General features: G+C 43.9%; 4 protein-coding genes across 5 annotated transcripts; 1 reads left to right on the top strand and 3 right to left on the bottom strand.

Annotated features, from left to right (window-relative positions):
- Positions 1-135: 135 nt before the first annotated feature.
- Positions 136-3,420, top strand: LOC4347648 (mediator of RNA polymerase II transcription subunit 10b). Its single transcript, NM_001422913.1, has 6 exons — positions 136-417; positions 519-599; positions 699-801; positions 2,004-2,093; positions 2,303-2,392; positions 3,110-3,420. Exons 1-5 carry the CDS (start codon positions 191-193, stop codon positions 2,372-2,374), a joined length of 573 nt encoding a protein of 190 aa, NP_001409842.1. The 5' UTR covers positions 136-190; the 3' UTR covers positions 2,375-2,392; positions 3,110-3,420.
- A 2,073-nt stretch (positions 3,421-5,493) lies between these two features.
- On the bottom strand, positions 5,494-6,782 carry LOC4347647 (homeobox-leucine zipper protein HOX6-like). The gene is made up of 2 exons (NM_001422912.1): positions 6,358-6,782; positions 5,494-6,263 (listed from the first exon to the last, which is right to left on the bottom strand). Exons 1-2 carry the CDS (start codon positions 6,709-6,711, stop codon positions 5,868-5,870), a joined length of 750 nt encoding a protein of 249 aa, NP_001409841.1. The 5' UTR covers positions 6,712-6,782; the 3' UTR covers positions 5,494-5,867.
- Positions 6,783-18,411: 11,629 nt separating this feature from the next.
- On the bottom strand, positions 18,412-19,063 carry LOC4347646 (30S ribosomal protein S31, mitochondrial-like). The gene has a single exon (NM_001403929.1). It carries the CDS (start codon positions 18,983-18,985, stop codon positions 18,737-18,739), a length of 249 nt encoding a protein of 82 aa, NP_001390858.1. The 5' UTR covers positions 18,986-19,063; the 3' UTR covers positions 18,412-18,736.
- Positions 19,064-19,591: 528 nt separating this feature from the next.
- Positions 19,592-24,068, bottom strand: KIN7J (kinesin-like protein KIN-7J). 2 transcript variants are annotated; one of them, NM_001403930.1, is made up of 14 exons: positions 23,884-24,068; positions 23,419-23,611; positions 23,255-23,344; positions 23,042-23,142; positions 22,843-22,956; positions 22,668-22,749; positions 22,486-22,553; positions 22,333-22,398; positions 22,125-22,249; positions 21,665-21,998; positions 21,425-21,541; positions 20,569-21,324; positions 20,188-20,438; positions 19,592-20,104 (listed from the first exon to the last, which is right to left on the bottom strand). In NM_001403930.1, the coding sequence occupies exons 2-14, from the start codon at positions 23,591-23,593 to the stop codon at positions 19,795-19,797; spliced, it is 2,589 nt and encodes an 862-aa protein (NP_001390859.1). In that variant the 5' UTR covers positions 23,594-23,611; positions 23,884-24,068; the 3' UTR covers positions 19,592-19,794. The 2 variants fall into 2 exon arrangements, with proteins under 2 accessions (NP_001390859.1, XP_015610830.1); XM_015755344.3 differs by having other exon boundaries at positions 19,628-20,104; positions 22,309-22,398; positions 23,884-24,040.
- Positions 24,069-27,768: the final 3,700 nt, after the last annotated feature.

The raw sequence follows: 27,768 nt of genomic DNA, 5'->3' as shown, positions 1-27,768 counted from the left end.
CACGGCCCAGTTAAACTGGGCCCGAATTAGGGAGTTGCGGCCCATGCGCTTCGGGAAGAGCCCGTGATGGTGTTACGTCCACGTCAGCCCAGCAATAGGCCGCTGATATATTGGGCCGACACGTCAAGTCTCGGTCTCTCTTCTCTCTCTCTCTCTCTCTCTCTCTCTCGTCTTCTCCGATCGCGGCGGAATGGACGGCGGCGCGGCCACGAACGCATCTGGAGTCGCCGCGGCGGCAGCGGCGGCGGGGAACGGCGTGCAGGCGGGGGGCGGGGGCGAGAGGGCGGAGGACGCGTCGAAGCAGAACCTGGCGCTGATGATGGCCTCGATCCAGAGGACGCTGGGGCTCCTCCACCAGCTCAACCTCAACGTCTCCTCCTTCAGCTCCGCCTCCCAGCTACCCCTCCTCCAGCGCCTGTGAGATTCTCCCAGCAAATCCCCCTCTCCCCCTTCCTGTGCGGGTGTGAGTGGGTGGAGAAATCTTAGGGTTTGGTTGGTGATTGTCTCGTTTGCCGCAGGAACTCGCTGGTGGCGGAGCTCGACACGATGCAGAAGCACGCCGAGGGATGCAACATCCAGGTCCCCATGGAGGTCGTCAAGTGAGTTGGTTCGATTTCCATCTCAGTACCCCTTTCGCCCCCTGGTTCTGGGTGTATGACTTGGATTGGATTGGATTGGATTGGTGCCTGTTTTGCTAGTTTGATCGATGACGGGAAGAATCCTGACGAGTTCACCCGAGACGTGCTCAACAGCTGCATCGCAAAGAACCAGGTCACTAAGGGCAAGACCGATGCTTTCAAGGTATGTTACAATTGGTTAATGCTGACATAGCATGTGCTATTTTGATTCTAGGTGCTAAGTAGAGATTTAGGTATTCCCTGGCAGTTGCTAAGTAGAGATTTAGATCTGTTCAAAGGGAAACTCTTGATCCAAACTGCAATTGCCGCTCCCCCCGCCCTAAGGGGTGTTATTGTTCGTGTTATTAGTCTTATGTTGATTTTTAGATAAGAAGGTTTAAATGTAGTTTCAAGGGAATCAATGACACTTGAATGAAAAGAATCAGCAAGAGCCTTGCTTATCTCATTTCAAACATTCTCATCCAAACCGTATCCAGGAGCATATACTAATCCCTTTTAACCCAGTGAAATTGGTTATGGTCTAGTATCTTCTGTCTAGCTAGTCAGTTATTAAGTACACATTTTGCTTATTGTATTGCTCTCATTGACTTCCAACAATATGCTCTAATTAATTTTAGGCGAATTGTGGGGACAAAGTTTGTTGTACTAGCTAGACAGATTCCTATCACTGGTACATCTAGCTGTATAAGTTGATGGTCCTCATTGAAACAAATAGATGGAAATTCTCATCCAATACTTCTATAGCATTTATTGATAGATGTATAACTGTTAGGCCCAGATTTTTTTTAGCCTTTTGATATTTTTTTTATGAGGTGCATATAGTTGTGATCTGCATTAGTCTGTGTCATGGATACGTTTTATAAACTACCTCCATTGATTTTTATATGCTGTATTTTAATTTGAAGAAGTCTTCAACATTAACTTCGTCTATTGATTTCTTATAAATTATACTCATAATAGTAATAAATCCAATAGTATGTGAGATCACTTTAAAGTACAAAGCTATTGATATACTTTTTATACACTAACTAAATGGTTCCTTTAATTTGTCTAATCATTGATCAAAATCTACAAAGTTTGGCCTTTTTGAAATTAAAATATGCCATATAAGAATCAATGTAGTAGGGAGTATCAACATTGTTAGTTTGTATTTTAAACTATAATTTGATCCATGATTGATTTCTCCAAGTTAAACATCTGCTATTTTCTTATATGGTGTTTGGTTACAGGCATTCATCTTTTACAACCTTTTACATTACTATTTAATTATTTCCTGTATTCAGATGAAAAATTGACATCGTCTTTCATTTGAACTTACTTAGTAATACAAATTGAATTATTTTCCTTGCAACTTGTTTGTTTCAGAGCCTGCGGAAGCATCTTCTTGAGGAGCTGGAGCAAGCTTTTCCTGAGGATGTAGAAGCATACAGGGAGATACGCGCTACTGCTGCTGCTGTAAGTTCTGGAATGTAGTTTCTGTTTCAGGATTTGCATATGAATGCCCATAGCTGGTCCAATGGGCCAGCAATGTTGTGGTGATCATCTTTTGGTATTATATCAAGCTTCATTATTCAATTATCAGAATGCATATTTAGTTCTTCTGGGTGTACTAATTCTTTCGTTTTTATATCCAACTGATTTCTAAATATTTTGTTTTTATCCAGGAATCAAAACAGCTGGCTCAGTCCCAAAGCGCCTTGCCTAATGGTGATGTTAAAGTGAAACCGGAGCATTGAGAGGACCCAACTGCAAAGGTAAGGATTTTTATTTATGCTTTGCTTTAGGTATGATTTGTGAATTAACAACTCAAATTTCCTTGTATCAACTGTTTCTTACCAATAGATCTGTATGTATTCTCGTATTGTGTGCCACATCATTTGTTCAGCTTACCTAATGATTGAAGTAATAACCCTGTAATCTATCATCCTACATGAGCATAAATTATCTGCAGCTCAGCTAGCTCAAGGGAAAAATGGTTGCTTATTAGGTGCTGCATGCTGAGTAGTTGTGTTTACCTTATTTTGGTTTATCCAAAGAGTAGCACCATCTGGACTAGGAATGCCATGCCTCATCTATCAGTCAATAGACTATTATGCAACTGACAATTAATAGTAAATCTGTAAGCTTATATCTTATCATTCGTCTGATCTGATAACCATTTCCTCATTCTGGTCCTACTGGATACTGCTGTGTACTCCATTCATTTGCTAATCCAGTTGGCAGTTGCCCCTAGATTCTTTCTGCAATGTAGTCTATGGTCCTATATAGTACATAGGATAGATTGCCTTCTGGTTTGTTAAACAGAGAAACGGTTGTCTTATGCTGTGTTGGCTGGTCGATTTCCCTTTCGAAGTCAGCTAGTTGAAATTAGGAAATTCATCTGTATACTTGGGGCGCTTCAATGTCTAATCTTTCCTATTTATGATTTTGACTATTATCACCAGTTTATCACATGAATGCAATTAATTCAGGTACTTAAATCGTTTGGTGATTTCTCCTAAAGTGACGTGGATACTATGATGGTGAGCTACTGAGCTACCATGGAATTTGCTATGGTCTAATGGAACTTAAGGGGACGGAAGATATATTATGAATACAAGACTGCATTAAATTAGAAGTAAACCTTGATCTTGACATCAGCCTGGAATATTATGTATATAAGCATATATGAGATGCAGAGTATCTTTAGGACGTAACAGTGACTTGTAGCGAGCGATCGTATGATGTAGTCCATATGTTTATTTTGAAAGATATGTGAGAATAATTTGAGATCATTTTCTCATATTTCTTCTTTGATGGCTGTACTACCCTCAGTCTTTGGATTGTTCCAAGCATGGGAGCTTTTTAAATTAACGAGTCACGCCTGCCCAGATAAGTCCCAAAAGCTATGTATCCAAATCATTTAGTCCAAATCATTTAGTCGTTGTGCATCAGTAATCAAGTCAAAGATGCTATTGGTTTCAAACTCCCAGTACAACACGTCCATGGATGAAGATGAGAGTGCAAGACCCTGTTTGTTCCACTGAGTTTCATCTCTAGGAATTCCATACAAATCTTTGTTTTAATTATTACTAGTATTACGTAAATCATGTGTTCCAGATATGTAGTAAATTGATGTACTACCATGCGTGGTGCTCATCTTTTGAATGATCTGCAACTTATCTGGAGTTGACACCTAATCGCATCTAAAGTTGAATATCCAAATTGAAACTGCGTGCTTGGAGTCTTTCAGTCTCTTATTGGAGTGTATCAAGCATCCACTGAGAAAAGCCTCTGTATATTCTAACTCATCCAAGGTAATGTCACACGAGTAAGTGATAAGCAATCCACGTGGACAACGGCTTGATGACAGAACCCTTGCATTCACATCACAGGGTGTACAAGTGGCTACAATTCTGTGACTAGGTGAAGAGTTTTTTTTATATATTGCTAGTCCATTATATTTGCTTTGCTTTGCCCTTTGCCTTCACTGATGGGGTCTTTGTTCTTGACAGGATTGCAATTTGCTTATAATATGTTGGGCTCATGAGTTGTCACATTTGAGTGGAACCCATATCGGTTAGATGGAAGCAATGCTAACCACCCTCAAGATAACACGACAAGCGCCTGTGATATTCTGGAGCTAGCAAGCTCAACTCAATATTTTTTCCTCTCCATTTTTCTTTTTCAGAGTTTCATACTCTTGGCTGCTTGGCTAGTGCCCATCGAACATAGAATTTGTGTTCAACGATTCTGATCGTCACTGTGTCTGAACAGTGACATGTAATTATGCCATGGAGCCCACACAACAGTTGAAGACGAAAGAAAGAGACCTGATCGTTCGCCAGAGAAAGCAACCTAATTCGTCCGGGGTTACGTACGTGCCCAAGAAACAGTGGGTGATACCATCGCCATTAATTACTGTAAGTAAATAAGTTGCTTAATTGATAAGTGAAATTTTGGTTTTGGATCACCATTTTAGTTTGTGGCCTTGTGGGTGAGCTAGCATGTACTGGATTGTTGACACGTTGGAGCTGGTCGCTGTCAGGATGGAAAAGAAGTATGCCGGGTAAATTATTACTATCACTTCTACCTAGGATAAACGAAGGATTAACATGGTGGCTGTCATTGTCCTGGGTGGGTCTTGTCTTTGACTAAAACTGCTACTGCTTGTATCCGGATTGATTACTCAGCCTTGCACTCTTCAGCCTTCTCACAAAATTCTAGCTTTAGTCATAAAAAATGGCCTTCTGATCTTGCAGAAAAATGCGACTACTCATCAGTCGTTTATCCTGTAAGCGCAGCAAGCTGAAGGGCTCGTTTGGAACAGGAGGATTTTGAAAGATTTTCGTAGGAATCAAACTACTATATATGAAAACTCTGTAGAAATCTTAATTAGGTTCCAAAGGTGCCATGAGTTCGGGTTAATTTGTCCCAACTCTGCAAAGGTTTGTGTCTAAATGGGGTGTGCTAAACTGATCAGGACTACACTACACTACAAAATCAATCTCCGATCAAATGGTATGATATATATATATTTGGGCTGACTAATCCCACGCGCCTCTTACATTTGCTTGAAATTAACAATGGCGGCTCGCATGTTCTGTGATCTGTGCCACTCTGTATTGTCCCGTACTGTAGCGTAGTACGTGTGAGTGAGCGAATGTGTGTTGTTCGATTCTCATCCCCTCACCTGCTCGGGAATCTTGATCTACATGGATGCACACATCCTTTTCCTCTCTTCACTTTCTTTCTTTCTTGAACCTATCTAGTTTTTTTTTTTGTAGCATTCATCGATCCACCATTGGAAGAAAGCATAAAGATTCATTGATCCATCCATTGGAAGAAATCATAAAGGCGAAAACTGAAGCGGCCATTGGATCCATCAAATGAACGAACTCTATAAGCTTTTTAACCTTTTTTTCATCTCGGCGTGTTGCTGGATTACATGATGTGGTGTTGTGATAACAACATCGAAGTCGAGTAAGACTTGGAGGGGAAAAAAAGAGAGAGAGAATTTTCGCATGCTGATGGCTGGATGGAGAGGAGACTGCCTGGGGTTTTGATCTACAGAAAGCTATGTACACATCACTGTTGGTTTGATCATCTTCTCTGCTATGTTTGCTCTGATCCGATCTAGTACAGGTTTGATCCGTCCTCGCGGCGAATTGAAATTCTGATCGTGGCATGCATGATCTGTGGCGATCGATGGATCATCCATGAGTAGCCTAGTAGTAACAGTGTGGATGCTCACTCGCTCTCGAATTCCCACCATGGCGTGCTGCTGCAGGTCTGCTCCGTGGACGACGGCCAGCTCGAGTGGAAGTTGAAGGACTGGTGGTCGGCGGCCGGCTCGGAGGACGTGAAGCCGGCACCGGCGTGCGGCGGCGGCGGATGATGCTGCGACGACGGCCGGAGGAAGAGCCCCGCGTCGACGTCGTCGCTGCCGAAGTGGGGCATCAACTTGGCCGTCGTCGTCGTCGTCGTCCCGCCACCCTCGGCCGACGAGTAGAGCGTGGCGGCGCCGCCCGCGCCGACGAACTCCTCCTTCTTCATGCCGGCGACGCCGCCCGACCGCGCGTCGTCCCCGGCATTATCGCCGTACTTCCCCCGTGGCTCCTGCAGCATCTCCGCCAGCTTCTCCAGCTGCAAGAACGCACCGATCACGCGTCAGAATCGATGCAAAAGGCAAGCAAGAAAGAAAGCGATCAAGAATCGATGAGGACGACGATGTGCGTGCCTGCTTGATGAGGGCGAGCTTCTCCTTCTTGAGGGACTCGTAGCTGCAGAGGAGGGCGTCGTAGTCGTCGCGGAGGGCGGAGTACTCGCGCTCGAGCTGCTTGGACTTCCACCGCGCGCGCTTGTTCTGGAACCAGATGGCGACCTGGCGAGGCTGCAGGCCGAGCTCCCTGGCGAGCTGCAGCTTCTGCCTCGGCTCCAGCTTGGTCTGCGTCGCGAACATGGACTCCAGCGACTTGATCTGCTCCTCGCTGAACCGCTTCTTCCTGTCCGCCGCGCCGCCGCCGCCGCCGCCCTTCCCGCCCTTCCCTCCAACGTCCATCATCATCCACTCGCTGTCCTCCTCCCCATCCATGGCGCCCGATCGAGCTCTGATGATCGATGGACGAAAACCGTGTGATATGGAGGAAGAAGAAGAGGAAATGGTGGAGTGTGTGGATGGATGGAGGGGGAGTAGCAAGAGAGTAGTTTAATCGTGGCGATGGCGAGGGGGTGGCCAATGGAGCGCGGTGGCGTGCGTGCGTGCGTGGCTGGCCCTCTCGCTCTCGGCCTCACTGTCTCCCCCCTTCTCTCTCGATCGCGCTGTAGCTATAGCTCTGGAGGCTGTGGCTAGCTGCGCGCTCTCGCTCGCTCGGCGTCGCTGTCGCGGGGGCAGGGAGGGAGCGCGCGGTGGGAGACGGCTCGATCGGCTACACATATACTTCACGTAGAATAGTACGTATACGCATGCGGGATTCGCGTCGATCGATCGGCCGCGCCGCGGTTGGTACGGTGGAGTTGCGTTGCGTTGCGCTCGACCGCGCGCGCGGGCGGGTGATGGGAAAAAGGTCGTGGGGCGCGTAGCGGAGGGAGCCGGGAGATTGGCTTGGCTGGCTGGATGGATGGATGGTTTTGGGTTGGTGCGTGGTGGTTGGTTGGGGGAAACGTGTCGGGAGTGCAGTGGGCGTCGTGGAGCGTCTCCCCATGCGCCTAGCTAGCTAGCTATAGCTGGTGCACCGCGTGGCCGTGGTGGCGCGAGGCGGGCGGGAGGCGTCGTGGAGCGGCCATGCAATGCAACGCATCGGGTGTGTGTTAGCATGGCGGCGGCCGGGGCCGCGCGCTAGCTCGGTTGGCGGGCGGCCGCGCGGTTCGTGCGGTGGGACATGGCCGTGGAGCGCCGCGCGCGTTCCGATCGATCGAGCACCAAATTGGCGTGGCCCTTGCGGTGCGAGGGCGGCGTCGCGGATTCGGTCGCGTCAACTCATTGCTTTGCTTCTCTGTTGCTCAGGACGGTAGTTTACCAGCAGCTACTAGCTAGGGGATGTGTTTTTAGAGGGAAGTAAAATTCAGGATGCACATGAACACACACCACACATACACCACAAGTCCACGCCACACGCACACACGTTTGCGTATCCCTAACACACGCTAAGAATGAAATTGGAGGCACCGGAAACGTGCAGTACCAGTGAACGCTCACGTGTATGTTTACCCTTATACCTAACCGGAACCAACCGAAGTCAGTCTCGGGAAAAAAAGGGAAAACAAAACCTCCCCAGGAGAGCACGAGCCATCGAACGTAGGGTTCGAACGCTCGCAGGTAGTGTGCCCACCGGCGACACTAACCACCTGAGCAAACACTCAGGCTCACTAGCTAGGGGATGTTTGCTTGCTAACTTGTCACAATCTGATGCGTCTAAAGTTAAACTAATTTAAATACTCTTTTTTTCAATTACCTATCTTTTTAGCTTTGTCCTAAGTAAAAGATGTTATCTTTTTTACTATCAATCTTTAAAAAAATTATATAGCTTAACAACATATGAATTGTAATATTATTTATGAAAAATACTTGTCATGATGAAAAAAGATAAATATTGTAATGTTAAATCATATTAATATCTAAATATTGATAGTCAAAGATATAAATGTTTTAACTTCAAACAAAATTTGGATGATAAGTGATTTGAAACATTAGCTGTTTGGTTAGCCATATTTGTAGGAAAATTCACTTCCAACAAATTACTAGGCATCAATAACTTACAAAACTGATGCATATGTGTGCGTTTTTCTTTTCTCGGCTGTCTTCGGGCTACTGGAGTCAGTTTCTTCATCTTTGGTGAAGTTATACATATTTCTACTACTCATCTGCTCAATATAACATAAGCATTTGCTGGCTTATGTTAAAAAAGAAACAAGATTCTGTTAGACTTGTTAAGAACTCTGAACACCAAACCTTGAGTAAGTTTGTCTACTTCTGTCAGCAAATTGCGACAACCTGCCTGGCAACCAAATATACCCTCAAGTACTACCTGGCACAGTACCAAACTTAATTAGCCCTTGATCCTTGTACGTTCCGTGCAGTAATCATCCCTGTACTCTGGAAAATCATCTTTGTGTGTAATCAACATCAAATACTCTGTTGACTGACACTATGTTATGTGGACACGGTGCCCACGTGGAGCATTAATTTTCAGTTTATTGATGTGTAATTTGTAAACACAGGTACCTTATCCCTGACATAAAAAAAGACAGGTAGAGTGAGCAGGTGGATTAGGCTGCTCTCTCACTCTTCCAGTGTTACTATTGAATTGGAAATTCAGTGAAAGATAGCCACATTTGCTGTTAGTCTCGCACATGTCACCAGGTGTCCTTTCCCAGCGATGCCGCTGGCGAGTTTTGTTTGGGCAGCGTGTGATCGTTAAGCAGAAAAGTTTGACGACGCACTTGGGTTTGGTCCTTTTAGATCCACTAACCAAAGCTGGACTGTTTGCTGATTAGTGATTTGCTGGTTTGATGCTTTTCCAGTTCCTATCTTATCAGTTATCGGCGCCACACTCCAAATTTCGTGTCTTGGCAAGTTACTTATCGTTGACTGAACATGTGTTTTTGCCTTTTGTTTTTTATGGACCAGCCGCAATGAAGGTTTCCTTTAGGTGTCATGTTCTTCTCATATAGTTGAGTTTTCTGCCGTGTTTAATCTTATTTTGCTCTCATTTTGGACAGCTAAGAAAAGGAAATGCCTCCTTTTCTGCCCTTTTTTACAAGGTTATGTTTGAGAAGCTAGAGATTATGAAAAACAATAACTCCTTTCGTCTCAAAATATAAAAAGTTTTAGAGTTGTATACGGTTATTTAGAAAGTAAGTAGAATTAAATGGTGGGAGATTGTGATTGGTTGATAATAGGTAGGTGGGTAAATTGAACAGTGGAATGTTGTTATTGGTTGAGAAGTGAATATTGATGCAGAATTTGTTATATTTCGGGACAAATTTAAAAGGCTAAAAGTTGTTATATTTTGGGACGGGAAATAATAAAAAGCCAGCTAGTAAGAATCTAAAAGGTTGTGTTTCCCGGTTTCTTATCACTAGCCTGTTTCTTTGGATTTTGTAGTTAGTATTGATTTAGGATTTAGGTAATAATCTAAACTATTTGGGAAGCTTAAGATTTTGGATAAGCTGCAGTAGCTAAAAGCTTTTCATACACAACCGAAATAACATATGTCTCATCCATGTCATTTTCGAGCATTTGTGCAAGCAAGAAAAGGTTTACTAACATGTTTCTCATCCTCGAAAATTTGATAAGAGAAGAAGCGACAGTGGTAAATTTCGTGATGGTATGAGTACATTGATCAGGGTAAAAAAACCTAATGGTTAGAATTTCACACATGCAGGACGAATCCAGAACGAAAATTACCGAGGTCTTTTACCTGTCATAACATGTATATTATTAGTTAATTTTTAACTAATAATATAGTTAATATAGACTAAACCATCTAAATATTAAAATTCTACCCGGGGTCATTACCCGGGTAGTATAGTGTAGGAACGCCCCTGCACACATGCATATATATTTTCAATCAAAACTTTGTGAGATATGGAGGTTAGAAATTTACTGCTAGTCTTCATTTATTATGTATGGTAAAGTGTGCACACTCATGGGTGCTTGCATGTATAGTGGTATGTATATGCATCTTAGTGTTTTTTTTTAAAACAAATAGTATAAGATGGTGCAATGTTTTATATCGATATAGTATTTTTTTTTTTGAAAACTACATCCTTGAGAGATTGTTAACAGGAAAAAGAAAAGAAAAACCACCAATTTGTGGTGACAATGCGAGATGGACACTGCCAAACCTATAACACAGCCGCCACTAAACCGTCCACCAACGCCTCCAAACAACTATCTTATAAAGAGAGCGAGAGAGAAAGATCGCATCTGGAGAGAGCAAGAGAGAAAAAGATCCACTCATCCTTTGTATAGACCAGCCGCATCCAAAATCATCGATCCAACTATCTTATGGCGAAGAGGCAATAACAAACCTCCTAAGCGACACTTATAAGAAGGACACGACGCGATAACACCACCGTCGCACGTGCAGGTAATCTGAACGAGGTTATAACTTGACAAGAATACATGTTTGAAAATGCGACGAGAACTACTTGTTATTAATATTACCATGTTAGAAATCGCTTACTAAAATGGCAAAAAAATTAAAAGTAAAAGAAACTAAATTTCGAAAATTTAGTACTACCTCTTACAAGAATATAAGGGTTTTTATGTTAGACACGGATATCAATAAATATGTGAAATTAAATAGAAAGAGTTTGTGGTTTGCTGATGGAAGGAGGTGGACGAAGAACTTAAATGGTAGAAAATTATAATTGGTTGAGAAGAAAAATATAGGTTGTGTCGGTGATATGGGCACGGGGTCCCCGGTCTAGGGGGAAAGAAATCCCTTTCCGTATGGCACGTAGGGTGGGCCTAGTTCCCCCGAGTGAGTCGCGCCCTCGGAAAAGGAGCGGCCATCCCCCCCCCCCCACTCTCGGGATCAAGGGTGCCCCGTCACACCCCTCGGGCCCGAGGGGTTGGATCGCCCCGAAGCCCTCGCTCGGCTGCCACGTGGCAGCTGTGTGAGGGCTTGAGCGGGCGGGAGTACCGTCCGCCAGGCGCATTTATGGGCAGCGCCCTAACCGCCCCAGTTGCATTTAATACGGTGTGGCAGGTCGTGCGCCGCACGCCGATAGACGTGCGCCTGGCGACCACTTTTTGACCGGTCTGTGACCCGGCGACGGATGGATGGGACAGGAGGCAACGCATCCATGTCCCGTTTCGTGTCAGGCGGCGTGGGAGCTGGTATGCCCCGTCCCATCATGCGCAAGGGAAGGACATGCAGGTCGCCACCTCCCACGCGCGTGTGCCTACGAAGTTGCCAAACATTTAATAGGGAATGACAGGGGATGTCTCCCGTGTTAGACGAAAAGCTTCAGTGGGAGCCACCCAAGAGCGGCCGCGTGGATCGCTTCCGACCCAAGGCATGAGATGCTTGTTAATATAGGCAATGTGGGCCCATTTCCTGTGAGGAGAGCGTAGGGGCGGTGCATATGGTAAAAAGGAGGACCGTACCCAACGAGTAAAGAGACGTCTCTTAGAAAACCGGATTCTGGGAAGAGACCGGCCAAGCCCTAGCTAGCACTCCTAGGATCTGAAGTCTTTGTAACCACACGAAGATCATCATATAAACAGGAGTACGGTATTACGCTCCGTAGCGGCTCGAACCTGTATAATCCCTCTCTCTCGCTCTCTCGCCTTCTGCCTCGCAAGCTTGACCCCCACCGACTCACTTCGCTCGCACGAGAACACGCTCTTCAGTATTGCACCCGGTCCCCCGACTAAACTCACAAAGGGGATCTCACAGCCTCCCGCTAGAGAGGGTCACCCCTCGACAGGTTGAAAAGTTATTATATTTTAAGGTAGATTTTAAATGATATAAGTTGTTATATTTTAGGACGGAGTAGCAATATTTATTAAGTTTCATCGGTTTTTTATTCTACTAAAAAAAGTTTCATCGGTTATCTTATCTTTTCCATATACGCTTGATTATCATAGATATCGATGAAACTGTTAGAAAAATAGGAATCGGTTTTTGACTCCCGATCGCATCTTGTAACCTAGTCGACCGAACTTTGTAAGATCTCCACTGCTAAGATTTTCTAATACTCCGTACTAACCAAAATTGTACTATATACAAATCTCCCTTTTGCGTTGCGAACGGCGACGACAATCGAACGAGAGGCGAGGAATCGGCCAGCAACGCGAGAGCTCGACCGCGTCGATCGAGCTGTGTACTCCCTTCGTAGTAAAAAAAAAAAAAAAGTAAGCCTGTATTTCCGTGTCCAATATTTAACTGTCTGTTTTATATAAATTTTTTATACAATTAGTATTTTTATTGTTGTTAGATGATAAAACATAATTAATACTTTATGCGTGACTTGTCTTTTTAATTTTTTTCATAATATTTTTAAATAAAATGGATGGTTAAATGTTGGACATGGAAACTCAAGGTTTGTCTCTTACTCCTCTCTCTTCTTTCTTTCTTTCTTTTTTTTTTTTTTTTTTTTTTACGGAGGGAGTTTGGTCGTTGGGAGGAGGTCGAGCCGTGCGCGGATGGTCCACGTAGGACGGGGAATCTGACAAATTGCCGCGGCGGCACTGTGGCGCCATCTCGTCAGCCGTCCCCGTCCACAGTGCGTGGATTTGGCCATTAGCTCCGCCCCATCCATCGCCATTCCATGATGCCGTTGCCGTCGCCGTCCACCTTTCTCTACCCCATTGGTCAGGTCACCCCCCCCCCCCCCCATGCCGCCCTGCTGCTGCCAACCTTCCCTAGCTCCTTCTACAGCTTTGTGACCTTCTTGTATACTGCTTCTATCCCTCGACCCTCCATGCAGAATTGCTGGCAACTGCGGCCGCTTACACGGTTACACCCTCCGTCGCATATATAAAATACTAAATTCTAATATAGGTAGGTAGGAAGGTAAGCGGGCCGATCCGTGAACCTACATATATGTTAAATAAAGGGTAATCTGCAGGTTTTCACGTCATGGCTCGGCTTGCCGCGTCGTAGAGATGCAAGTAGATCAACCCATAAACCTATTTACAGGCCAAATTAGTAGTTAACCCGCGAGTCAACCCACAGGTTACTCATAAATTTTGTCTATAAACGGGTTCGCGGGTTGGCCCGCTTACAACCCTAAATGTAGTCTATATTTAGATTTATGGTGTTTTTAAGATGAAAGAAGTAACAGTGTTGCGAGGCTCTTTACCATGTCCCAACACGTATCCTAGTATCTTATCATATCTTATCAAGCTGAATGATACCAATCTTTACCGCATATCCTAGCCAATCCTACTGCATAATAGTCATTAGTGCACTGTAAAACGAGAAAATCATTGTTGAATAATTAATTGACTTTTAATTACTTTAAACTTAAAAAATATTTGTCTAGAGTTTTCGCACAAATACACCATTTATTTTTTTAAAAAAATGTGCTAATGTAAATTGAGGTAAAATCTACTTTTTGTTAAAAAAACCAACCTATTACTGAACGTTTTGACTTTGGTTAAAGTCAAACTACTTCAAGTTTAACTAGGTTTATAGACAAATATTGTAATATTTATAATACCAAATTAGTTTTATTAAATCAATAATTAAATATATATTCATAATAAATTTGTCTTGGATTGAAAATGTTATTATTTTTTTCTACAAACTTAAGTCAAACTTGAAGCAGTTTGACTCTGAAAAGTCAAAATATCTCATAACCTGAAACGGAGGTAGTAAATCCGAATAGGAGCCTATCAAAATTCGTTGTACTAAAAAAATGTTCAAATGTTCAGTAATAAAGTTTGTTTTTTATGGGACGGATGGAGTATGTGTTAATCGAAAAGCAAACGGACCTAAGAATTCTGTGGTTATACTAGCCACAGTGCCAATGCTGCCTACCAAGTTTGTCAGTATCTTGACACTAATCATAATATATCTTACGATACATGGTATCCTGTCACGCCAAAGTGATACCGATCTTACCAATATCCTAGCTACAGTGCAGTGCTGCGTACTGCAGTGTCGCGGACGGCCGGCCGGCCGGAGTTGCGTGCACGGTCACGCTACGACGGCACGGCCACCTGCTACGACCGGCGTCGTGTACGTACGTCGTGGTGGTGGCCACCGCCGGTGAGCCCTACGCTCCATGCCGACCCAACTAGTAGATACAGTACTGGCATCCAATGTTCATCTCTGTCATCGCCTTTTTCTCCTCCGTGTGTATATATATATATGCACCACTACAGTGATCTCAGTCTTTTTCTTCCCCTCTCCATCCCAATGTTCTTGAGACTGATACAGTGTAACAGTGATCTCTCTTTGTGGCGGTACATTGCGATGCGATGGTGGTTGAATCTTCTAAAGATAAAATAAAGGTTAAGTGTTTCACGTAAAAGAAAGCGGCAATAACATGTAATTAATTAAATTTTAATTATTACAAACTTGAAAAATGAATTAATTAGATATTTTAGAACAACTTTCATATAGCAAGTTTTCATACAAAACACATCATTTAGCAGTTTGAAAAACGTGTCACAAATATTTAAAAATTTATCCAATAAATTTTGTTGGAGAAAAGAACAGGGTCGCATCCGTGTCGTGAATGCAGAGATGCTTGGCATTGGCATGCAGTACATGTGTATGTGCAGAGAAAAAGCTTGGATTTAGCAGAAGTGGAATGGACATGGTTTCTCGGACCAGTGACATGTCCAGGAATGAACAGGAGGCGTCAACGCCGGCCTATTCGATCTCGACCTCTCCTATCCTGCAGGTCGGACGGATCGATGACGACGATTGATCCCATGTTTGACTCATCTGGACTCATCCGATGTAGAGGATATCTCAGGAATTCAAGATGTACTCCGTATATGGAGAGCCCAAATGAAATCGACATCTTTTTATCTTGATTTTCCTCTCATCTTTAAGTTCAAAAACAAAAAGAAAATGCCCTAGCACTGTTGCACAGCAGTTAAGTCTCGTACTCTGAAATAGGTGAAGAAGTTACTATATTCAAATTAAATTTTACTCCCTACAATCCAAAATATATAGAACAACAACCTTAATCTAAAAACCAAGAAACAATTATTATCATCTCCTAAGTTAAATCATCGTGATAAATATAATACTGCATCCAACAAAATTAGAGATGTTGAAGATTGAGGATTTAAAAAAAATAATAATTTGGTGGTGAGAAGATACTAATTAATTGTATGTATGCACATCTTATATTATGAAATATATGAAAAAAAATAGTTGTGTTTTACATTATGAAATGGATGGAGTAAATATTAGAAGTTATTATATTTTAGGATGGAGAAAGCACGGAGTATTTGTATTTGGTTCCCAGTCATACTTTATCACCATTGAGGGCTCCTCTGACGTAAAGTTAGAGGGACATGGTCACCGACGTATGGGCCGGCCCCACCTATCAGGGACCTATGTCCCTCTGACTTTACGTAAGAGGAGCTCCGTCCATTTGTCAATAAATATTGTTACACTTGTTTAAGTTGAGACAATTAAATTCTTGGTCGTACATTAGCAAGTCTAAGTGAATCTTACCAAACTTTTTTAAGTTGACCCAATATATTAAAAAAAAATCTTGTCACAACTATAGCTACAACTAAACAACTGCCAGTGTGATTAAACTTCCCTAATACTAGATGCAACAAAATGTGACTGATAACCACAAACACCCCCTTACATTGGCCCTCAGGTGACAATGGTGACGTTGAAATATCGAGCAGAATTTATGTGGTGTGTGCTGCTGTTAGTCAATTCGCATGATGCTTTTCTTTGCTTTGCTACGAGAAATGGTGTTACAAAAAGGAGTACGAACAATGAAATTATGAGGAATGAAGACTGATCGTACGTACGGCGTAATCTTTCCATTGTGGTCGCTGGCCTGTCATGGTCAGGAGCTGTTCATCGATCTATGATCCATACCTGACGGCAACCATCTTGGTTCGTCACTCGTCAGTAATACACCTCCATTATCCATTGACAAAACCAGACAGATTGTTATTAGTTTTATTTATGTAATGTCTAAACTTCACTCGAGTAAGTACTTGAACAGGATTGGTCGGATTCTTGGTCAGAACCAGGCTAATCCACAGGCGTGTTAAATTTCCATGCGGATAACCTGGGATCCTAGCATATAATTATTGCAAATCTAAGCAACAAAACAGTGTGTGGACATGTGGTGATGACTGCTAACAGTAGTACACAGCCAAATATGTAATCAGAAGCTTTGACACAGCATGATCTATAAATTGTAAATTAAGACTTGGTTCTAAACATTAAGTTGTCAACTTCACAAAGAAAATTGCAGTAGAATTTACTAGTACTATCAACAACTTGCCAACATGTCAGAGTAGCCCAAATTGTGCATTCAAGATGTTAATCTTCACTGCACCGAATTTGTTACCGACAACTTCAGCGTGAAATGTGAATGTCAAATGACATGGACTGATAACAACAGCACATAAAAAGTAACACATAGACTAGTGCCAATTATCATCCGGGCTCTGCCACTCCAGTACCTTGTCCATGTTAGCATCAAACCCATATAGGTACCAAGTAGAGTTTTGGAAGGAAAAACGGGTTCGAGTATGATTTACTATTTCTTACATAATAAACATGCAGAATCAACAGGTTCTCCGACAGCAGGGAATAGATCTACATAGGGGTAACGTTGTAACTAGAGATGGAAGCAAACACAATTGTGATCTATATAAAGTGCAGCCAGTCTGTGTTACCCATTAGAAATTAAAAAAGAGAGAAAGGAGAGGGGGGGGGTATTCCATTAGTATTCTTAATTGCTATTGAACTGAAAATCTGAACTTATAAACATAATTTAATTTCTTTAAAATCTCCATACCATGTATATCTTATAGATGTAAAGACACTAATATGTGTGTTGATTCTTCATTATGCTTTAGATCTATTAGCTCTTATTCTTGTACAAACACAATTGTGATGAGGATTTGTTGAAAAGGAACACTGTTACAGTAATTAGTATACATTATGATGTCTCAAATAACAATAAAGAAAAGCATAAAGGAACACTTGCTAATATGAGCATATATCTGCATATGTAAGCTGTTGCATGCACAAAAGTTGATCTACCAAAAGACCAGAACAAATTACCCTTCTGGAACTCTTCCCTATTTCCCTATCTAGCACTGAAAAAGGAGACTAAAAAATTTGTTTATCTCGCAGCATAGCTTAAACTAACATTAGAGTGTCAGCTTGTCGCTACAAAGTTTCACCACGTGAAACGTGCAAAGCAAGCCATTGGTACACATCACATAGCATTATTCTTTTTTTGTCTATTTTGCAATGGCAACAGATATCGCTAAGCAAAGAGGAATGTCATGGAATTCTAGAGCTTTGTACTGCCAGAGTCACTAAAATTCTTCCAGAGCTTCGGATTGGCAATGCAATGAGATGAATATGTTTCTTCAAGCATGATGTGAGAGCTGAGTATAAAGTGTCGGGGTCCTATCTCCAGCTAGAAACGTGCAACAAAATAATATACATTTCCCTGACTTTGTAAAGACAATCAAGTAAGTAGTATTAATAAACAGTAAGGTTGTCTCTTTAGCCCGACATGAATGTCAAGACAAGTTATCACCAATTACCAATATAGCGGAGCGTAAGCTCATGCACTAGAAGATGATGGTATATTAAACACCAGTCAACATATTTTATCATTATGAAATCCACCAATCTCAACACAGGGCAAGCTTCAAGTCTAATCTATCAGGAATGCATTAGGAATATCAAGATGCGATGTGCAGAATAACCTAAGATCAGAAGTTTGATACAATCCAGTTATGAATAAACATCAATGCACGGAAATGTTGGCTTCGGCCAAAACATTTTTTTTATCACCATGAATCCACACATATTAATCCAGTTATGACGATAACAAAGAAACAAAGACTTATACTAGTGATTCGAGTGCCTGGCTGCTCGCTACTACTCGGACCTATTTCAGTTTACAACATAAATTGATCAAAGTACCAGGCATCATTTTCTTAAAAGAAAATATAATTCACTGAATATATGCTAATCAACTGCCAAACGAAACAAAACAAGGCTAATTGGCTAAGTCGTTTGTTACCCATCCATTTTGTGTTCGTATTAACAACCGTGGATCACATTATCAGCAACTGCACAAAACAATCAATCCAAAACCGTAAATTCCATTTCCAATTATCATAAACTGCGTATTATCACCATCCAGATGACACCCAGCAAAAGGACACTGGACAAACAAACATGGTGATGATATTTTCGTCCATATGGACTGCATTCTACAATGTTGCGATATGGCAGCTTGATTCGACAATACATATCTGACACAGCCCAATATGAGGAACTAAAAAAACGATGCGTGCCCACGCAAGCGTGGGCGCAGGCGCAAGAGTTGGACAAGAGTACCAAATCGAAAAAGGGAAAGGAAAACCCTAGGTAGCCTCACGAACCGACGGGGGGGAGCTCGCGCTGGGCTTTGGCTCAGATGAGCTTGAAGGGGAGCGGCCACGGGGTGGAGCGGGGCACCTCGACGCGGTCCTTGATGCGCTCGATCTTCTTCTCCCGCTTCGGCCGCGCGTTGCCGTAGGAGCCCTTGAACCGCTTCCCGCGCTTGGTCTTCTTGTCCCCGCGCCCGCAGGTCACCGCCTCCGCCTCCGCCGAGATCACCGGATTTCGCGCCGGCACGAGGCGTCGCACGAACGCCGCCGCCGCCGCCAGCCGCATCGCCATGCCACCGAGCTCGCCGCCGCCGCCGCCTTTGGATCGCAGAGATGGGGGAGGGGACAAGAGAAGCGAAGTGAGAGGGACGAAGGGTTTTTGGGCCCACGTCGAGTTAAGCAAAGGCCCACTTGTCCGTGTCCTCTCGGCCCAGTCGAATCTGATAGGCCATTGGCCCAATATGAATTGGCTTGTTCTGTGAGACGTTGGATCTCGGATGTGCGGCTCAGATCGGGTCAAAGAACGTACGGTTGGAATTTTTTTCATAAGGCCCTTGTAATATTAGATTTTGTCTTTTTATACCCTCCAGTTTTGGATCGCTACTATCTGTACTGTCCGATCTAATATTGTGCGGATCAGATTGGGCTTGGGAATAGGAAGCGTCGTGGCTGCATTATTTTCACTAGGTCCCTCCTATTACTTAGAATTAACAGTTAGGTCCATGCGGCTGCCCGGCCCAATTATCATTTCGGCCCACACGTTAGTGAGAAGCTCGTTCCGGCCCAAGTCGTTGTTGCTGCCTCGCCGCCGAGCAGAAGCCGCGCCGCCGCCAGCGACGCGGTTCCGGCGGCGGCGTGCCACAACTTCGCCGGAGAGGAGCTCGACGCCGATTCTTTTCCACAACTCAGGAACTCACGCCAGAAGCAAAAAATCTGAATCACAATTCACATGCATAGATAGAACGGGGCAATCCATCAGTTCAATTCCGGCGGCAAAATCTCTCTCCTCTCCTTCCTGACATGCAGCATCGTCTCCTCCACTACGCATCCATCTACCACTGAGACATCATCATCAGTTCATCGCCATGGCCGGGCAAGAATTCAGTCTCGGGAGTAGACGCCGACCCAGCTGAAAGATCTGCGTGGCTTGAAACTGAAGCTCAGCCCGAACATCTCCCTGATGGCCTGCCCCTTCTCCAGGTGCTCGACCAGCTTCGCGACGAGGGCGGCGCTCTCCCTGACGTGATCCATCCCGGTCTGCGTCCAGATCCGCCGCGACAGCTGCAGCCTCCTCTGCTTGGTGCTCATGTCGATCCCCCACTTGCCGTACAGCCTCTCCTTCTCGGCCAGGTGCAGCTTCCTCACCATCTGCCTGTACAGCATGTCCCTCTCATGCCGAAGATTCCTCAAGCTGCAAAGACCACCAAGAATGTTGTTTGTCATGCTGCTCATCAAGACGGTGTTCAGAATACTTTCAGAGATGCGTCTCTGAACCTTGATGCGGTGGTAGCGTGGAGCTCGCCGTCTGCGATGAGGGAGTTCTTGATGAAGGAGAGTCGCCTGTGCTCTACCTCCATGTAGATGCTGTCCGTCTGATCGCCCTTGAAGAGGAGGAAGAAGTAGGTCCGGTGTACGATCGAGACGTTGCAGTCATGCCACAGCTCGATGATCTCCTGCTGCTTTCTCTCGAAATCGATGTGCCATTTCGAAAGGGAGACCGTGGCAACTTCTTTAGCAATTTTCGGCTGCATGAATCAATAGTAGACAGACAGTACACCAGAGTGAAATCGGCTTGACAAGAGAAATGTAAATGTTGCAGTCAATGGTTTTTATGGAGAGAGAATTCTCAAGAGAGATTTCCCATTTTTACTGTACCTGGTGTTGCTCTGAAGATTGGGGTGCATGGTTCATTTCTGTCTTCTGCTTCACTTCTGTGACGCAGCCGATGTCATTCACAGCAGTCTCTTCTTCAGCATTGCAGGTGCTCTTGTCTTCTTCAGCGTTGCCCGTGCTCTTGTCTGCGATCTCATCAGGACTCAGGCTTTTCCTCACCTTCTCTGGCCTTCTGGTAGAATATCTGAAGGTTTCGGACGACGGCGTCGTGCTCGCCGAGTCATCGAACCAGCTGTTCGGAATGACCATGAAGCTAGCTCTGCAGCTTCTACTCCTAGTAAGCGCACTGTCCCTGGAGCTAACCACACACCTCTTCAGGGCAAGAGATTCTTCAGTTTCAGGCTTCTCGAGATCAAATGACGGCTCAAAATCACACGCATATAGCTTGATGGCATTTTCTGCTGAATTTGACATGCTTTCGCTATGCTTTTGATCATCAGTGTGTGTCTTCTTTTCAGGTGTTTGGAAGAATTCTTGGCTTCTCCTGCTCCTGAGCTTGTTTGTCTCGATGCACTGCACTTCCTTGCAGTGCTCCTCAGGGGGCTCAGATTCAGCTCGATGAGCTACTCTCTGTGCTTCGTGTTCCTCTGTGATGTCAGAAATTTGGCTGCTTGGTGGAAACGAGTGAGGTACTGACAGTTCATCCATTGTTTGATCTTGATAGTCAATGTCTTGAGTATCTGAAGATGAAAATGCACCTTCTGACACAATGCGCGGAATCGAGTCTGAAGACCGACTCTGTGAAGAACATCAGAGTAAGGTTAAATTAGTTGGATACTAAAACACTGTTGCGTTGTTAATTTTTTTTAGATAACACATTAGTGCATAAGAGAAGTACCCATCGCCTTGCTAAGTGATTGTTGATATCCCCGTCGCTCGCAACTTTGCGGAAATTATCAAGCTGAGATTGAACGGTGTCCTTTTGCTCCATCAGTTCCTTCAACTGTTCTTCCAGCTGAAAATTCACCCCCCAAAAAAAAGAACTTCAGTACTTTTCTTGGGGACATTTGAAAGTGAAGAACTGTAAATTATCATCGATGTGAAGATCAAAACAGAAGGATCCAAGAGCAGTACACACATTCTTAATTAGTTCATCCTTTTCTCTGAGAATCTCTGCATGAGAAGTGCAAGAGGCTGATGCAGGAAACTTCAGCTCGTTCTCCAACCTAGCGATCTCTCTCTGAAGATGCTTCACCAGTGCCTTGTCTGACATAACCACGTTGACCTGTGCATTGGTGACGACATCTTTCGCGCAGTTAGCAAACAGAAGAGTGTTCCTCGACTGCTCGATGTGGCAGTGTGCCGGGCTCATCGTGCAGATGATTGCTGTTCTTGCATTGCCTCCCAGTGATGACTGCAGTATCCGGGTGAGCTTTGAATCTCTGTATGGGATATGGCCATTTCTCCCCTTGCTACACCACCAAGAAGTTGTTCAGAAATCATTTTAAATGAAATGAAGATGTCTTGTTTCAAAAGAAAGAGAGAGAAAAATGAACTTGTAGAATGATTTGAAAGACACAGAAGAGAATTCTGTGAACCTGAGTTGGCGAATGACCTTTCCTAGAGTAAGCAGGCTTCTGTTAATATGGCTGCCCTCCTTTAGCCTCATACCAGCCGATGCCGTCTGAGATGCACGCTCACTTCCTGCTAAATCAACAAAATTCTGTCCACAAGAAACTCAGATTCTATGGAAAAACATGTGCAAAATAATACAAAGCTTACAAGATGCAGGTATTTCATCAATACCACACAAGCAATAAGAGTGCTCGAGTTTCCTTTCCCCAAGAACTGCTTAGCTGAACTCTCAACCGTCTACAGTTAACAAAGCAGGTTAAGAACCGGTTTTTTTTTTACAAAAAAAGTCTGTTGCAAACAATTTAGCTTGATATGAGCACAAACCATCCTGAGTATTTGATGAGATCTGGAGCTTGCTTCATTCATAGCAGTTTCCCCAATCTGTCTTTGAGCTGTCACACAAGCAAAAACAAAATGATCACCAGACTGAAGAAACAAATGAGCTGCTACTCTTATTGCTATATCCAGGTTCACTGGGAAGAAAGAAAGAAAATTCATTTCCACACCTTCACACACAGCAAGGAGCTCCAGAAGATGGCCTTTGTCTCGCAGAGTCTCCTCGGTGAGTTTTTCTACAACTGTTCCTTTCTGTTTGCATTCAGAAAGAACAGCAAAATGTGATAAATTTTGCAGGATTTTTGTTGAAGGTAATCAGCAAACCATGTCAAGGAAAAAGGTAACCTCTGGATCATCAAGAAGCCTGAGAGGCGTTGCGTCAGAGCTCAGGAGGTCCCTGACAGCCTCGTTGTATATCTCCATTGCCGAGAACTTCAGGATGAACTCTCTCTCAGGATGCTGCAGAGCAGAGACTCGTAAATCAAAAACCGAACGCAATTATGCAAACAAAATCAACAGTAATTCAGTCAACGCGATTGATCACCTTCTCGATGTAGTCGTAGATGTCCGACATGCTGTACTCCGTGATGCCAACCATGGTGTAGGTCTTGCCGCTGCTCGTCTGCCCGTACGCGAATATGCTCGCTGCAGCAATGTCAGAGCAGATTCTCGCGAGTGAGTTCATCGCGACGAAGAAGACGACGAAGAGCTCGTCGTTGCAAACAAGTAATGGATTTGTTCTTTTTTTTTTGGTTACCGTTGATTCCACTGAGCACTGACATGGCGACCTGCCTGGCGCCTTCGTCGTACACCTGCCTCGTGCCGCACTCATGGCTGAACACCCTGTCTGGAAACCACGGCGAGAAGGTGAGCGGGAGAGCGGTTTGCAATTGCATTCGGCGGCGGCGGCGGCGTACGAACCGTAGCTGTAGGAGGCGGGGAACATGGCGCGCTCGGGGACGGCGCCGCGGAACGTGAGCGTGGTCGGGCCGGCGCACTCCCAGTCGGAGCCGTCGCCGCGCTCCGCCTCGCGCGCGTTCACCGGCCGCAGCCGCACCGACACCACGATCCGCTCCGGCCGCTCCTCCCCCGCCATCTCCGCCTCCTCCCCTTCCTGCACCACCAAGCACGTACGCAGTCGCGCTCATGTCATCATGATGAAAAAAAAATAGCAAAATGCCGGCCGGCGCGCGGCCGCCTCGCCGCCACCGATCCATCCATCCGTCGCCGGAGGTTGTCACGTACTAACGACGGCGAAGCTACATGCACCAACGACGACGACAACAACAAAAGAGAAAAGGTTTCCCTCCATGCGCGCGTGCATGGCTACCAAGCGAATTCGCGGCGAGAGAGAGAGAGAAATCGATCGATGAGGAGCTCGTTTACCTCTCACGCGGGGACGACGAAACGGTGGGGGAGAGGAGTCGAGGAGAGGTTGCCCGCCTCCGCGCGCGCGCGGCTGCCTCCTTCCTCTCCTCGAAAGAAGAAGAAGAAGAAAAAGGAGAGAGGGAGGAGGAAGAGGAGGAAGGGGACGACGGGACTATTCACAATGGGGCAGGTGAATTTCCCCTTTCGTTTTACTCGCTTTTTTTTACCGCGAAAAAGGCAGCAGAGTGGACGGTGGTTGGGGCTAACTCCCACGGGGCCCACCTGTCTGCCATGTGAAGCTCACGGAATGGTTAAAAAAAAGACTTGGTAAGAAAAGGAAAAGAAAAAGGAGAGACCGGACCAAAAATAACCGTTTTGACCGGTGGCCGCGCCAGGAAGGCGATGGCCCTAATATGGAGGCGGCGGCGGCCACCGGAGAGCAGCAGTAGAAACCACGGGAAGAGTACGATCTTTCTGGTTGGCAATGGCGATTGAGGGGGGGCACACGAGACGAGAGCGCCATGAATGCTGTCCCTGTGGGGGCGAGCTAGGCTTTGCTTTGCTCCGGCAGATCGCTCGCCGTCCATGTCCATGAGTGACATTATTGCTTTTGCCATTGCTCTGCTTCAGAGCCCGTCGCACGTACAGTACTGTGTCGCAGATGTCGCATTATATTGGCAGTGAACTAGTGAAGGCAGAAGAATGCAGATGGGTACCCGGCCAAGTACTGGTGCCAACCTACCTACCAAACATTCAGCCTCTCGCTTTTAACTTTCACCTGTCTACAATCAGTGCCTCATCGTCCAGTCTGGGGTGCGATATACTCCCACCATCACAGAAAAAATCCAACTTAATAGGGGATGTGATCTCTCCTAAGACTATAAGGGCCCCTTTAAATCGTAGGAATGAAAAAACAGAGGAATAGGAAAAACACAGGATTCTGACAGGAATACCATTGTAAAACAGAGGATTGCAAAACACAGGAAAAACACAGGAATGGCTGTTTGATTGGACCACAGAAAAAACGCAGGAATCAGATGAGAGAGATAGACTCAGAGGAAATGTTCCAAGAGGTTAGACCTCTTGCTAACTTTCCTCCAAAATGTGCATAGGATTACCCATTCCATAGGAATTTTAAAGGATTGGATAGGATTCAATCCTTTGTCTCAAAGGCCTTCATAGGATTTTTTTTCCATAGGATTGAAATCCTCCAAAATTCCTACATTTTTCCTACAAATCAAAGGGGCCCTAAATATGGACTATCCTTTGCCCACATTCGTTGTCGTAGGAGAGGTCACATACACTTATAGGTTGAGTTTTTTTAGACGGAGAGAATATGATTGATGGTTTAAGCACGGATTTCCAGGGATTATATGGTCACTGTTCATTGCTGAACATTTGGTACAGTGGTTAAATCTCGCTTATTTTCCTTGTGTTCTTTTTGAGGGTTTTTTAAGATATATGTAATTAATTCATTTTGGACTTTGTTTAAAAAGACCACAATTAATTATTATAGAGTTTCCAGTCTTTAATTTAAATAATGTACAGTCAACTATTACAAACATTATGGATCGGATTATTGTGAATTACAAATCACGACATGATAAATAATAAAAATGATAATGAGATTGTAGGCAGGGGCGGAGTTACAGTAGAACTATCGAGGTCAGCTGACCCCGGTAACCTGTGGCGAAATCTATGGTTATATTGTTTAGGCAATCAAGATGACACTATAAATTTTTATATTTTGAAACCGTAGCTAGCATTTTGCTGGTGTTATATTAGGTAGGATAGAAATTATTTACAGACTCACCAAAGGTGAAAGAGACAAAGCCGAAAAAGAACCGAACAAGAGGGAGAACAACAAGAAAACCGACAGCCTCGCATTCTTATCTGTGATTTTGGTCACTAGTTGAGACAATTGAGTCTCCTGATTGTGGAACACTCGTTTGTGTCATTCGCATCAGGTTTTCCAAGGCACCACCATATGAATTGATTTAATTGCTTTCGTTTGTGTTTTTTTCCATTGGGATGTCCCTTGATCCACCAGTCAAGCAGTGGCTCGTCGCCATCGTGTGTGTTTAGTGTATTGTGTCTCGGCTGTTGAAAGATCTTCTCTCAGATTTGATGTACGAAAGTGTAATCCTTGAAAAGGTGTTGTGCCGTTTAAAGGTTTCTATAGCAAAACTGATAGACATTGACGGATTTGCAGCCGATCTGTCATCCAGATTTTGTTTCGAATGAGGAGCTATGTAAAGTTTTTTTTTTTTTCATTTTGACAGCGTCCATACTTTCCATATTAGCTTTGTCGTCGTTGAGTCAATCCTCCCAATGAATTGTGTGTTATATATGACACTAAAAGTTAAACAAGATTAGTGTATTCTGATCTCGGTGATACCGATGAATTAATTTTCTAGCTCCGCCGCTGATTGCAGTCAGTCAGTTGTCAGCAAGAGTCTTAGCGACGGCCGACGGACGAGACATAATAAACTAAACCAGAGACACGTACGCACAGTCAACAACCAGGTACGTACGGCAAAATGGCACTTAAGACTTAAGCGCCGCTGCGCACAGTAATAATCCACGTACTATGTACGGCTGATACATGGTTTACGCCATATATACATACGCTAAGTAATTAATATCGTTCATTCGTGTAGCAGGTAGGACGCACGTTCTCTCTGCACAGTGACGCTGCACAAGCACATTAACGTGGCCAAGCAAGCGTTGTGCATGAATGAAAATGCAGTTGCATTGGACCAGCCATGTGCAAAGTGCAATCGAAAGGTTTTTGTCGATGTGACGATAGAATCGTTTACGCTGAAAATACGGGAAGGAGTGAGAAGTTCACAGGTGAAAATACGATTAGTAATGTACTCCGTATCTGACAACGTAGAGGTTGTGGCTAGCTTGACAATGAAACGCTCATCCGTGAGAAGGAATAATCTGTGAGCGATGCAACGTCTACAAGAAGTGAAAGTGATCCACATAAAGATAGTGTGCATTTGCATGCATTGACTCAGCTGGCATTTAGTTCAAGAATTTGCTTGGAGTGAAGATTGTGTGCCCCAGCAGAAAATCTTGAGCTATTAAATAAGGAATGTAATCCAAATTTTAGTAATTAATAAAGGGTCTGTTTGAAAAGCTTAAAATTATGAGAAGCAATTGGTTGGTAGCCAGCTTCTGAGAATATGGAAAAGTTGGGTTTCCTAGTTTTTAGCTTCTAGTTCATTTTTTTGATTCTACAACTACAGCTTTTTAGAATCTAGATCAAAAGCTGGACTGTTTGGGGAGCTTCTGATTCTAAAAGAATCTGCAGCAGCTAGAAACTCCCCCAAACAAGCTCAAAGTCTCTCTTTACGTTAAAAAAAACGATTAGTACATGAGGGACTATAACGGCAAGGGTGACATTCAAAGGCTTGTTATGTGCTTGCATAGTGCTCCCTCCGTTTCAGGGTAAAAAATGTTTTGACTTTGGTCAAAATCAAACTAATTTAAGTTTGACTAAGTTTATAGACAAATATAATAATATTTATAATTCCAAATTAGTTTCATTCAATCAATTATTGAATATATTTTCATAATAAATTTGACTTGGGTTGAAAATGTTACTATGTTTTTCTATAAACTTAGTTAAACTTGAAGCAGTTTGACTTTGATCAAAGTCAAAATGTCTTATAACCTGAAACGAAGCTAGTAGCATATAGTGACGTCTGTGCTATATTATTTTGGTCCTAAATCTGTTTAGTCATATTATAAATTGCTTTGATCTTCTTTTCTAGTTATACTTTTCTAGGTTTGGCTAAATTTATAAAAATAAATAGCAATATCTACAACACCAAATTAGTTTCATTAGATGCAAAATATACTTTAATAATATGTTTGTTTTGTGTTAGAAGTGTT

This window comes from Oryza sativa, chromosome 9 (assembly GCF_034140825.1).
Source record: "Oryza sativa Japonica Group chromosome 9, ASM3414082v1".
NCBI classification, from domain to species: domain Eukaryota; kingdom Viridiplantae; phylum Streptophyta; class Magnoliopsida; order Poales; family Poaceae; genus Oryza; species Oryza sativa.
Note: the sequence above shows the minus strand (reverse complement) of the source record. Positions and strands in the feature narration are given on the sequence as shown.